The following is a 14,612-nucleotide window of genomic DNA, read 5'->3' on the forward strand; positions in this document are numbered from 1 at the left end:
TAGAAACCTAAATACCCTCAACAACGAGAGTACACCCACCACTGTTAAGGAAACAGTGGGCAAGTCAAACAACAAAAACCAGCCCATCTTTATATTATAGAAACTTAAATACCCTCAACAAAGAGAGCACATACACCACACCTCCACAAACAAAATGGAAAGAGTGATTAAAGGAAACGCTAGATTAAGTTTATGTCGAAACCAATTCTCTGAACTAAGGAGATTTTTATGAAACTTTGCACAAAATACAGGCAGATATCCACTAGAGGTTCTCAAGAAAAATTCTATTATGATCTCAGATGTGAACCGGGCATGGGCAATGTGCATGTGCTCACACATGCCCGTGCAGTTACACAGAACCCCAAACATAGTGAGAAATCACATACCATCTATTCATCAAAGTGACGTTGATGAAACGATTATAAATGCATGAAAGTAAAAAATTACAGATGACACAGCCTCCACAGGATGTAGAAACAGAAGTCGCTCGTGCAGCTCCAGTGGATAAATCTGATGACACAACAGTACATGTGTTACATGAACACATGTACTATGGAGATCATTGGCACTGGTTTACTTACCAGGACAAATACAAGAGAACATGACTTATCTACGAGAACGTGTAAGCTGGACATCACTCGGCTTTGATTTACTTTTAACACGCTGAAATCACGAAAGACGAGAGAGCGAAGTTCTTATAATTTTTGCTCGACTGAACTCTCTGCGTAACATCACATTTGCTACAATCTTCCGTCTGGAAACCCAATTTTGGGTAATCAGGGACTCAAGGTTAGTCGCAGAATAGCCTGTGCAACACGCGAAGACAACTGTGTGCTGCAAAACTGGTGCCAGTCTTGCTGATCTGAGACAGAATCAAAGGGCTCTTCACTCAGAGAGGGGCCAGGGTATGCAGCATAAACTTCTGCCACAAGCTTTCGAGCAGATTCGCGAGCCTCTGGAAGTTGATCGTTCAGCTGAGATGCAGCAATATGCAGCAGAGGCTCGAAGCCATATTCCTTGATGCCTTCAGACCCCTGTACATTACCGAGAGCAGTATTTACAAGACGAAAAGACACTGGCAGTAGAACAAGGTGATGGTATTTCAAGCACACTGTTCTCAGCCATAAAAGGAATGGAAGACTGGCACTGTTAACACAGGAGAGATTCTGAAACTTACAAGCTTTGATACAGATCTATAAACACAGGATGCAGCCTTTGCACGAACCCTAGGGTTACAATGTGTCACATAAGGCTGCAACTGCACCAACAAAGCGGCCGGAGAAAGCCATGCAGTCATGACTTCCAAAGATCTCTCAGCTTCCTCACACACAAACCTCTTGTCCTGAGATGCCTTCAATAGGAGCTGCAGCAGCTGTATTTTCTTCAAAAATTAGAAAGAGAAGAATAACCATTTAAGAAAGAAAAATGACTGCAAGATAGTTAGTTACCAGTTGCTCCAGGAATGTCAGAATTGTATCTGAATACGCCCTGAATAAGTCGGCAGAAGCCATGATTGCAGTTTTACTAAGTGCACTCCTTGGATTTTTCATTGCCTTGTTTAGAAGTGGAACTGCTTTCTCCCTAAGCACATACACATACATAAGCGGGTAACAGACAGCAAATTGCCTCAGTTATGACACCCCAACATCATCAAAACAGTACAGACAAGAATTTCTTAGCTTACAGAAGCGGCAGAAGAGAAGATGCATGGTAGATGGACAACTGCCGCATGTTGTTTATGGCTTCGCACACTTTCAACCAAGCCTTTGAATCTAGCCGTTCCAACAACGTCTGAAGCAAGACCTTAAGATCAGAATTTAAAACAACACCTAGTATCTTCCTAAAACAACACCTAGTATCTTCCTAAATGACATACGGTATTGTATCTTCCAACCTCACGCATAGCACACCACAGCGAGACAGTAATCTTAATATGCAAACATTAATAAACATGCAGCACCTTCAGAATTCAATTCAGATACACCTATCTTGAAATTTCGGGCTCCAAACTCTTACACATGCAGATGAACATGCAAAAAAACGGGCACCACTAACACTTGCGAAACGTTTCATGATGAAAAGAGACAAGTGGCTTGGATCTAGCTTCAGATTGCAAAATAGACCGCTTAACGCAGGCAGATCAAGATCGGCATACATCTCCGACATGCAAAGAAAAACACTTGGAAGTAGGGCTTCAAATTGAACGGCATAAACGCATCCAGGATTAACCTAGCAGAGATTTTTGAGATGCAAATAAAAAAGGCACCAGTTAAACCAGGTAGCTGAAATCCAAGTGTAAACGTAGGTAGAAGCAGAAGTCCAAAACAAAACGCACATAGCATCCACTGAGCAGGAGCAAGTGCGGGTCGGGGGGAGGGGTCCTCTTACGCTGATATGACCATCGACATCCGCCAGATCTGGGAGATTTTCCGAGAGGATATACTCGGTTTCTGCGCAGGTGTCCTCTGCAGGAGAAGCAAGAGGAGCGGGTGTGTCACTGCAAGCCGGTAATGGCGAGGGTTTGCAGGAAGGTGGAGAGGTGATGGCGCAGATGGTGGCGGGGGGAGCCAGCAACCGATTAGGGCTCCAGAGCAGGTCCACGTTCTCATCGTTAGCGCCCGGAGCTCCAGCGATGGCCACCATTCGAGATTTCTTCATGCTTTTCTTGCGTTCCGGGGTGATGGAATTGAGGCTGCGCAGAGCCATGAGAGAAGAAAGGGGGGTTGAGCAAGGGAAGAGAAAGGAAAACAGGCCGCCAGCTCGGTGGAGAAACTTATGCAACAGATCTTAAACAGAAATGGCTATGGCGATGACAATGATGGATACCATTTGGACTGCAGCTCCATAAAACCCTCTTTTCCCATTTGAGGTGCGGGTAGTGCTTTTCTAAAAACTAACGGTCATCTTTGCTTAACCCTGGTTAAAGTTATGGCGGAGGCCCACGTAATTATCATTCATCACAGGCTGCATTTCTGCAGTTGGTGGCAAAGCTCTCCTTTTTGAAGGAGACTGAGTGGCCCAGACTGATGTAAAGCTGTTTTGTGTTCGTGCTTGTGTCACATGCACATGCCTATAGAGAAGGACAAACCTTTTCTTGAACAAACGATAATAGCGTTTCCAAGTCTTTTTGTATATACACGTAAAATATGTCACGATCGTCGATCGTGTGTTAGTGTAGCGAGTTCAAGAGTCCCCAGGTTGTGGATTTGAATCTCTCTTGTGCAAACGATGGCACCTATGTGTGTGTGTGTGATAACATGTGTACTTTCTACTTTCTTATGTGTGTGGGTGATAACATGTGTACTTCTCTACTTTCAAAGCAAGATTCAAATTTTTTTGACTAATCTCTTCTAATTACCTTAATTAAACCTTAGTCATTGATTATTAGTGAAAAGACATTATTGAAAGGACAACTTCATCGTCGCAAGGGTTATTATGAATGGACATGTCTCATCTAAAGGACATGACTTCGTCGTCGCAAAGGGTTATTATAAATGGACATGTCTCATCTAAAGGATGCGACTCTTCGCCCTGGAAAAGACTTGTGTGACTCTTTGATTAAGAGCCATATCCTTGCATTCGAGTCGTGACTCCACTTGTAACCTTTCAGCCTCTATTTATTAAGAGAGGTCGTAGCATCAATACAAGCAACTCAGTTTTTCACAGGACCTCTAGATCAAGCTCGTATGTGATCACACAATTCTACTGTTTCTATTTTTTGGAATAGTAAATATATATTATAAATATTAACACTCTTTTATAAAAAGTCTATCCTGTGAGACAGCCTAGAAGGTAACAAACTGGCAGACCAAAATTACATCAGACTTAATCCCACTTCCTATTCAACAAGTCACATACTAGTTCGCACATTTCATCCTCCCATAAAAAAGATGAGTTCTCCCAATAAAAGTGATTTCCTAGTTGCATACAAGCAATAAGAAGTGCATTAGAAGTAAAATCCTTGGGGGGCTGCTGTTCAAACTCCTCTTCTTTAATCTTGATCTTCACAGTTGCCCTCTTTCCCACAGGGTTCTCTACCAAGGCCATAAATATCTCTTCTGGCTGCCTATCTTTCAGATACCATTTTTTGGATCTTGGTCCATATTTGGAGAATTAACATCATCCCAAGTATACACCTTATTCATTTTAAGGTAGCTTTGCAAGTACCATTTCAATTTCCAGTCCCTCCTCTCTCTCTAGCACCAACCTTGTTTCAACATTTCTTGTTTGAACCTGTCTCCAAGTAGTGTCAACCTCCTAGTTGAACTTGTAGCATTATATGGTAGTGATGTGTGTGAACACACGTAGGACCGTCAGGGCACTTTTTCCCTCACTAGGAGGTTTTTTCCCCCGTGCGTATGTACACCCTCTTATCAACTCATTTTGGGGTATGTACTTATCTTTTATATATGGCACACATTTGTTCATACTATTCTAGTGAGTTTGTGTGCTCTCAAGCCTCTCTATCTTGTGTGTGTGCATTGTTATAACCCTAACCCTAATTCTAACAATTGGTATCAGAGCTAGCTTCCTTGACACTTGATTTAGTAGTCTGCCTCTCACGACCCTGTTTTTCTGTCTCCTATTGAGATACCCTCTTAGGAGAAGAAGGTATATATTGTAGTGTACTGTATACAAAGTATTCGAGGTTTTCGGAGTCCACGACGTGATTCGGGCACGTTTTGGGCACCGCAAAGTTTCTGCAAACGTTCTGGAGAGACATTATTTTAGATTGATTTTGCTCGATTTTGGGTTTTGGGTTGTGCAGCAGCAAAGATTTGGTGTGCAGTAGCATCTACAATGTCTTCAACAACATCGACCATCATACTTTCACTAGTAACACTCTATTCTCTACTCTATGTTATTTTTTCATACACTTTGCAATAGTAGGTGATTCAATCAAGTTGGCAGCCATCCAGGGTTGCATTCAATGAATACTGATTACTTACAGTGTGTTGAAAGATTTTGCATTTGGTAGACAGTCATGGTGGCTGGCAGTAGTGATGTATTCAACATGTTGTCTGCTGAGGACAAACTTGATGGGACTAACTACTCACTATGGTCCTATATGATGGGACTAACTACTCACTATGGTCCTATATGATGAGGCATGTACAAGTTGCTAAAGGCCTTTGGAATGTGGTCAGTGGTAGTGAAACTCGTCCTGTTTCACAACTACCAATGCAACCAGGTGCTACAGGTACATCTGAAGTAGAATCTGATATAGATGTGGCTCCTCCACATGCACCACCAGTACCTCCTGAAAAGATGCAGGGGAGAAGAGAGCTTAAGCTCTTGCAAGCACACACACTCACAAAACCCTAAAAGAGAACACACAAGGTGAGAGGCTGAAAATCTTCTTCTTCTTTACACAACACTCAACACACCATATACAAAGATAAGAGTACACACTATATGAAAAGGTACTCAACCAAATACATACTAGGGTTATCTATAGTGTGAACCCAACTAAATGAGTTGGCGCTAGGGATGGAAGAGATGCACAGGCACATGAATTGCTTGCACTTTCTGTGAAGCGAAGCATTATTCCTCATAGTCTCTAGAATGGCTGCTGTCACATAGCCTGTCATCCCACTGGCCGCATATCACCCATGATCTCACCAACCATGCCAGTGGTGTAAGTGTGGGGCCTATCCCCCAGGCAGGTCATCAGTGTCCACCGCCTCACTAGATGAGCCCGATATCTCAACACCTCCCACTACTGCTCAAACGAGATGGGATGGAAGAGATGCACATGCACATGAATTGCTTGCACTTTCTGTGAAGCGAAGCATTATTCCTCAAACGAGATGGGATGGAAGAGATGCACAGGCACATGAATTGCTTGCACTTTCTGTGAAGCGAAGCATTATTCCTCATATTCGATCATGTAAGACTTCAAAACAGGCATGGGATGCACTTGCTGCATTATACCAGGTGCGCAATGAAGCACGTGTTGCATAGCTATGCAAATAGCTGGAGTCTGAGCACATGAATGAGGGAGACTCAATGGACAGCTTCTTGACCAAGATCAAAGATTTTAAGGAGCAACTCGCTAGTGTGAATGAGATATATCCTGATAGTACATTGGTGCCCACAGTTCTCAATGCATTGCCGGATTCTTATCAGAGTTTTACCTCTACCCTTAGACTCATGATGAAGGGAAATCCAAAAGCCCTTACATTTGATGAGTTGGTTTCAGTACTCTTGCAAAGAAGAGCAGTCTAGGCAAAACATCTGTTATGTGAGTTGGTAACCAAGCTTTTGTTATCAATCAGAAACGCAAAGGTAAAGCTTCTTCGCATGGTGGCTATAAGCCAAAATCAGAATCCTCAGGTAAGGATGCATAGAAAGAAGGTGATAAGCCTAAAAAGAAGGGCAAGTGTCACTATTTCAAGAAACCAGGGCACTACATAAATGAGTGCAAGAAAAGGCTAGAGAAGGAGAAAAAGAAAGAATCGGACATGGTTGTGGGGGCTGATGCATCTGCACCAAGTGCAGAGAAGAAGGAATTTGCAAGTTTTGCTCAAGAGATGATTGGGCATAGACTGTAAATTGCAATTATGACCCTTTTATTCATGATGTATGCATGTCAGTGGTGGCAGGATCAGATGCTTGGTACTTTGACAGTGGTGCTAGTAAGCACATTACTTCACAAAAAAAATTATTCTCATCTCTGGAATCTGTCCCAAGTGCAGGAACCGTCACATGTGCAAATGGTTCCTCCTATCCTGTCAAAGGAGTTGGTAGATTTGTGCTCACTACTGCAAATGGGGGCGCATTTACTCTTTCTAAAGTTTTATATGTGCTAGGCATTAAGAAGAACTTGCTGTCAGTTTCAGCCTTAGCCTTGTCATGCTTAATGGTGAAATTTGTGGATGAGAGATGCACAGTTCAGGATAGAAATGATGGTTATTCTATCATTGTCTCAGGTATCTCATTTCATGGCCTATACAAGATGGATGTATTTGAGAAGTTGCAACATGATGCTTGCTTAGTCTCTAAGACTCGTGCTATGAGTGATGCAGAATTATGGCATGCATGATTTGGCCATCTGAATTATGGCAGTTTGTTACACCTTCAAAGGCATGATTTGGTGTCTGAGTTGCCAACTCTTGAGACCCCTACTAGACATGTATGTGAGAGGTGTATTCTTGGTAAAATGCATCAGGCATCATTTCGAAAGGATGGATCTGTGAGAGCTGTTAAGAAATTACAGCTTATACATAGTGATGTATGTGTTCTTATGAGGACACCATCTATTGGGGGATACCTCTACTTCTACTTCGTCACTTTTATTGATGATTACTCATGATATAGCTGGGTGTATCCATTAAAGCTTATACTACATAGTGATGTATGTGTTCTTATGAGGACACCATCTATTGGGGGATATCTCTACTTCTACTTCGTCACTTTTATTAATGATTACTCACATGATATAGCTGGGTGTATCTATTAAAGCAAAAGTCATATATCCATTAAAGCAAAAGTCATATATTGGGAGATAGTGATGTATGTGTTCTTATGAGGACACCATCTATTGGGGGATATCTCTACTTCTACTTCGTCACTTTTATTAATGATTACTCACATGATATAGCTGGGTGTATCCATTAAAGCAAAAGTCATATATTTTTATGTGCTTTAAGCACTTTGTATCCATGGTTGAGAATGCATGTGAATGTAAAGTTGGCACCCCTTTGTTCAGATCGAGGGGGGGAGTACATGTCCAAGGAATTTCATGCATATATTATGGCTGAAAAAGGCATAAGGCATCAATATAAAGTGCCATACACACCTCAGCAAAATGGTGTGGCTGAGAGGAGGAACATGTCTCTCATGGACATGGCACGATGTATGGTGAAAGTCCAAGATTTACCTCATGGTTTTTGGTTAGAGGCAACTATGTGCGCAAACTATGTGTTGAGAACAAATGCCCTACCATGGCCTTGCAGTCTAAAACTCTTTATAAAGCTTGGCATGGTAGGAAGCCTTTCATGCAAAAAAACAGCAAAATGTATGCACACAGGACATGTTTGATTCACTCCTACCTTTGTTTAATGGAGGGCAGCCATCTGTAGAGCAATTGAATGCTCAACCACGTGCTAAAATTTAGCTTTTGCAAGTGCAAAATCAGCTTGCAAATCAGCCTTTTTGATAAGGCAATTATTGAGGATGTAGTGGAGATGAGGAGAGAGCAGCCATAGAAGAATCTAAGCGTATGCCAAAATGGCTTGTGCAGACATTAAGGGATAGCAAGTTGGCAGCTCCTTTACCTAGCAGAACTCATGCAGGTTCTCATCATGCAGATTATTCTCATGTGGATCATGTTCTCATTTCTACTTTATGTAATGAGGAGGAACCTATTTCCTTTGAGGAAGCACAAGATGAGATCATTGGATGCATGCTATGATAGATGAGTATAACTCTGTACTCAAGAATGACACCTGGGATTTGACAAATCTACCTCATGGAAAGAAGGCCATTGGTACTAAGTGGGTTTACAAGTTAAAACACAAAGTGGATGGTAGCATTGATCGTTACATGGTGGCCAGACTTGTTGCAAAGGGATATGCCCAGCAAAAGGGCATTGATTATGATGAGACCTTTGCACCCACATCTCGTATGACTACCATTAGGTGTCTCATTGCTTTGGCATCACATCATGGGTGGAATGTGCATCAGTTGGACATTAACACTGCATTCTTGAATGGTGATTTACATGAGGAGGTGTATGTATCGCAGCCTCCTGGTTTTGTTGTGAAAGGAGAAGAGTCTAAAGTATGCAAGTTGAAAAAGGCTCTTTACGGTATGACAAGATTCATGCATACTTGGTTGCAAATGATTTTTACAACAGTCCAACAGAGAGTACCAGAGGAGTAAGGACACATTTTTTGTCATCGTTCTATACATTGATGACATGCTGCTCACGGGACCTGATATAGATCAGATTTCAGCCTTTAAGGCTGATTTATAGTCATCGTTTGAGATGTCAGATTTGGAGCCCTTGCATTACTATTTGGGGTTCAGTTTATGCAGCACAATGATGGCATTGTTATGCTACAATCTAAATATATACATAAGCTATTGAATCTTGAAGATTGTAAGCCTGTGGCTACACCCATTGCAGATCCAATCCATTTTAGAATAGTATTCCAATCCTGTTGACCTATAGATTATGGCAAAGAAGAGTCTCATTGAGAAGGAGAAAAAAAAAAAGAAAAACTGGTGAAAGAATATGATCTCATTCGTCAATCTTTGAAACAACAGATCAGAAAGGGTTCATCAATCCAGGAAAAAATAAAGATTTCCAAGGGATTACAATCTATACCGCGTCTAACTCTTCCCCAAAAATGGGGGGAAGGACCAAAACATGCCACTGAGAGGCTCTACTGGGACAAAGATGAGCTGTCGTGTAGGGCGGGGTAGGATGGGTTGTTGGTTAGATCCATTACGGATCGTACATGTCTTCAAGATGTAGGAGACTCTTTTGATGCTAGTTTGTATCAGGAGGCTGTTGGATCCGTTCTTTATGTGTGCAACACGAGGTCAGATATACAGTATGCGGTCTCATAGTTGAGTAGATTTATGCATAGCCTAGGCACGAAGCATTGGCAAGCTGTTAAGCGGGTTTTCCTCTATTTACATGGCACTTAGTATTTTGGATTATTTTGTCCAAAGGGGGGTGAGTCACAACTACATGCTTTCAGTGATTCAGATTGGGCTAGATGTTATGACACACGAGTGTCCACTAGTGGGTTTTGCTATGACACACGAGTGTCCACTAGTGGGTTTTGCTTTTGCCTTGGTGATTCATGTATATCATGGCTCAGCAAGAAGCAGCCTACAGTGGCCACTTCCAACTGTGAAGCTGAGTACAGGGCAGCTTTTACAGCCTACAGTTGAGTGTGTGTGGCTCAGACGTCTTATATGGCTGATTTGGGTATTGGACAGTCGTCTAGCACTACGATTTTCATTATGACAGCTAGAGCGCATTAGCAGTTGAGGAACCTAGTGTTTCATGCTCGCACTAAGCACATTGAGGTGCATTACCACTATGTCAGGGAAAGACTCTCTGCAATAGAGATTAGCTTGGTCTATGTGCCTACACATGACAACATGGCAGATTTATTCACGAATGCTCTTCCTCGTGAAAAGTTCGAAGCTTTTTGGTAAAGCTTTGTGCTTACTACCTTTCAGGATTGATCGGCCATACCCTCCCTGTACATGTTCACATCATCACTTTAGGGGGGATTTGTAGCATTATATGGGTAGTGATGTGTGTGAACACACTTAGGACCGTCGAGGCACTTTTTTCCTCGCTATGAGGTTTTTTTCCCCGTTCTTATATGTACACCCTCTTATTTACTCATTTTGGGATGTGTACTTATCTTTTGTATCTGGCAAACATTTGTTTATACTATTCTAGTGAGTTTGTGTGTTCTCAAGCCTCTCTATCTTGTGTGTGTGCATTGTTGCAACCCTAACCCTAATTCCAATAGAACTTCCCCATTGATGAAGTTTCACTGTCGTATCTCACTGGACTAAAGGGATTAGAGTAGATAGGTGGGCTAAGTCCTTCTGTAAACTTACTTGTTTCAGCACCTCTCCCTCCCCCTTTTGATTGTAAATTCTTGGCTTCACCTTTCACCTTTCTGAGAGTGTTTTTCCCCTTAGATTTGTCTCTAACCCCACATTCTTAGGATCCCCTTCATCCTTATTCATTTGGTCCCCTTGATTCCCTTTATTAGCTTGAGTTCCAAAGGTTTCCCCATTTGACCCCTCCTCTTTGTTCTCTTCATTACACTGCATATCATTGTTCATTCCACAGTCTCTGGCTATATGTCCAAAATTTACACACCTAAAACAAGCTCCTGGGAAGTTTCCAGTGTAGTGTGTTCCATGACACACATATTTTATTAGAATGTTGGCCATTATCTTCTTCGTTGGGGACATAAAGTAACAGATCTAGCATGCTAGCCAGTTCTTTTAAGGCCGGTCTCAACTAAGGGGGAGGTCTATAATATCAATCCAAACAAGGCATGCTTCTCTGAGGCTATGATTAACATGAAAAATAGGTTCAAAGAGCATTGCATTCGAGCCCATGAAAAGCGGGGCTCTTGCAAATAAATCAACCACCATCTGACTCCTCAGAAAGAACACATTAAAGAATGTCTTTCCCAAGTAATAGACATGTGTCACTGCTCTCTCATGAAATACTTCATCTTGTAGCTACCTTCCCATCTCTGATTTGCTAGGCAGTTTCCTCGCATAGAACAATATTGCACTACTCATAGAGAACACACCTCTTTGTCTCTTGACCAGTTCAGGAGATACTCATGCATACCTTGTTATGTCAAAGGCTCTCAGTCCGTTTGTTGTTCTTTCGACCGCTCTGAGATCCAATCAAACTGACACTTCCTCGCGACTTCAATCTCCTCTTGCTCATCTCTCCCCCTCTTCATTTCCTTTGTATCCCATTCTCCCCATCCTCCTTCTCCCGCCACCTTTGGATGCTCCCAACTGCCACCAACCATTGCGATGTAGCTTGCATGCGCGAGGCACGCTTTCATGTTATGTAGCTATAGCACGGCTTTGCATTGCAATAACACATGGAAAATAAATCAATCGCCTCGAATATCAGCCCCCACTCGCTCTCTAAAATGAGTAATAGTTCTTGCAATTCTAATGTTTCTAAAGGGTGGCAACACAAATGGTGTTAAGTATGATTCTTAATACCCACTATTAGGTCTTGATGGACAATTTAATTGAGCCAAATGTGCCATAATCTTCATATGGAAGCATTAAAAAAAAGACTCTATGCAACCAACCAGTAGCTGTTCTGCATCCTAAGCTCTTTCTAGTAGATGGTAACACAAAATAGTATTGACTATGATTCTTAATACCCACAATCTCAATATATATTAGGTCTTGATGGACAATTTAATTGAGCCAAATGTGCTATGATGTCCATACAAAATATAAAGCATTAAAAAAAACAAGACTCTATGCAACCAATCAATAGTTGTTTTGCTCCTTCGAGTAGATGTTAACACAAAATAGTATTGAGAATGATTCCTAATGCCCACCTTCATCTCGATATAACTTGAGTCTTAATGGACAATTTCATTGAGCCAAATGTGCTATAATGTCCATACAGAATATGAAGCATTAAAAAAAACATGACTCTATGCAACCACCCAATAGATGGTAAGATATTGTGTAATGTTTGTGAACCTGAGAAGTGACCTCCACCACTTAGGGAGCAAGTTTGTATGACACTACACAATTCTAATGTTTGTGAACGTGAAGTGACCTCCACCCCTTAGGGATGGAGGTCACTTCAGGTTCACAAACATTAGAATTATGGGCACAAGTGTAGTGAGCTATGTTGAGATGTCAAGCTTAACTCGAGCTGACACTTATGATATGCCTGGGTGACCATTTCCTCCACTTAAATCACTGGTGTGTTTGGTAGGTTGCTGACATGATGGATCTTCACTAGTGATTATATAGTTGGACTATACCATCTACTACTAGTCCACACACTGAGTTATGGCATACTTATCTTGCCATCTCACTCACTTAGTGTGTTCACATTATGGACTGCATGTACATAGCACTTTAGTACTTATGTTGTATGTTCCTTATCTCTTTGGTAGACCTCTTTTGTTGATAAGAAGAAGAACAAATTTTTAGTCTCTCATCTTGTGTGTTCTCTTCTAGGGTTTGTGCAAGTGTGTGTCTCCTTGCAAGAGATCAAGCTCTCTTCTCCCTTGCATCATTTCAAGCTGGACCTTTTCCATGGTCACATTTTTTGTTAAAGCTTGCAATGTGCTTTGTGCTATTTCATTCACTTCCATACCTTGTGTACTTGGCAAAGGCATTGGCAAAGGAAATGGCAAACTTAAAGGAATACCAACCAATACACTCATAGACTCTATGAGTTTCATAGACTTTCTGTTAGTCACAATGTCATGGGCACACTTAAAGGCATAGGCATCTAAGCACTTGTGATTGCAGTCACAACTATAGGCATACCTACTCTAGGCATCACATTTGCGTATTCGCCTTGCTATGGATCTTGATGTGCTTCAATTACTTGTGGTGCTATGATAAGGTGATCTCTTCTAGCCCCGTTTGTGGGACTTTTGTAGTCACCTCCAATCCTTGTTCTTACTACATCTTGATAAAAGTGGGAGATGGTGGCATGTCATCAAGAACATCTTCTTTTGCATACTCCTCTTATTTTTCTCGTTGGGGTGTTTCACCTTGTGTGGCACACTTTGTTTTGGTTTTTGGGGTTTCTACATTATTCTTTGCTCTTTTATCTTTTGTTTTTCTATCTAGGTAAGTATTTATTATGTGCTAGCAAAATAAGAGCGGTTCGCTCTTGGAGTGTTGCATGCCCCGATCCTTATTCTAAGGAGGTGGAGATGCAACTTATTTTGGTGCTGCTAGGAGTGTAATAACACTAACATGGTTGTTTAGCTTTTGAAGAAGGTATGGATTTACCACTTTACTTTAATGGGCTTGGAGGTTGGCTATCTCCTTGTGGATGTGGTAGGCCCAATTTTCTTGTTGATCAAAGTGCACCTTCTGTAGTTCTATCTACAAGCTTTAATGACTTGTTAAAAAAAGTACATTTTTTGTAACATTGTCCTAAATGTTATCATAGCCATTGGTGTTATACTTATTTTCCTTCAGCATATCAACAACAAAGGGGAGATCCTTCTTCTCATACCATGTGTCTTAGTGGGTGGGAGCAGCTACATAGCCTCCCATATATCCTTTTCTTAAACCATTACCCTGGCCAGGTGACTTCATCGGCCTTGGTGCCTTGGTCATAATTTTTTAGAAATCATACACATAATTATGGGTTGTGTGCTTGGGGAGTTATTTTGCATACATGTCAACTTGGCTTTGGCATTTGGGTCCTCTAGAAATAGTAGACATTCTTGAGAATGGTTTCCTTTGGGTGTGTCCACATCATTATGCACAATGTAACTTGTGGACCCAAGTGTGTCTTCTTTTGAGATTTTCCTGTGGTCTTCCTCTTTCTTCTTTGCTTTGGCTTGTTTGGTGTGAATACTTCTTCTTCCAGAGTGAATGGTTCTGGGGATGATGCTCTAGTTCTGAGGATGATGCTGTAGATGAAGGCAATCTCTTGTATTTGGTGTGAATACTTATTCTTCGAAAGTGAATGGATCTAGGGATAATGATGATGTAGATGAAGGCGATCTCCTGTAAGGTGAATGGATAACGATGATGTAGATGAAGGCAATTGAATCAAGAAAGTACACGAGACCTCGAGAAGCATGCCAACAGAAAAATATAGATGCGAGAGAACACCAGATTGGGTCCCAACTACCCCCCCAAGCGTGTTCTCCAAGCATCCCCACTTGAGTATTTTTATAGATTTTTATTCAATAAAAAATAGGGTACATGGTTATTTTAATTGAGCTTGCTCTACAAGCTTCCTTTTTACTACAAAACATAGGATGCATGGCTATTTTAGCCCAAGCTTGCTCTACAAGCTTCACTTTTTACAAAAAATTGGGTAGTAAAATATTTCAAAAATCTCACTCTCATGATAGTTACAAGAAACT

The 14,612-nt window shown here is 41.4% G+C and overlaps 1 protein-coding gene across 2 annotated transcripts; it reads right to left on the reverse strand.

Annotated features, from left to right (window-relative positions):
- Positions 1-271: 271 nt before the first annotated feature.
- LOC147632967 (uncharacterized) lies at positions 272-2,894 on the reverse strand. Of its 2 annotated transcripts, none has more exons than XM_086805966.1 (5): positions 2,389-2,894; positions 1,685-1,791; positions 1,449-1,581; positions 1,178-1,372; positions 272-1,034 (listed from the first exon to the last, which is right to left on the reverse strand). In XM_086805966.1, the coding sequence occupies exons 1-5, from the start codon at positions 2,704-2,706 to the stop codon at positions 777-779; spliced, it is 1,011 nt and encodes a 336-aa protein (XP_086662092.1). In that variant the 5' UTR covers positions 2,707-2,894; the 3' UTR covers positions 272-776. The 2 variants fall into 2 exon arrangements, with proteins under 2 accessions (XP_086662092.1, XP_086662093.1); XM_086805967.1 differs by having other exon boundaries at positions 626-1,034; positions 1,178-1,363; positions 2,389-2,855.
- Between the last annotated feature and the right edge of the window lie 11,718 nt (positions 2,895-14,612).

The sequence above is a fragment of the Cibotium barometz genome, chromosome 12 (assembly GCF_041138505.1).
Source record: "Cibotium barometz isolate CiBa-2024 chromosome 12, ASM4113850v1, whole genome shotgun sequence".
Lineage (NCBI taxonomy): Eukaryota > Viridiplantae > Streptophyta > Polypodiopsida > Cyatheales > Cibotiaceae > Cibotium > Cibotium barometz.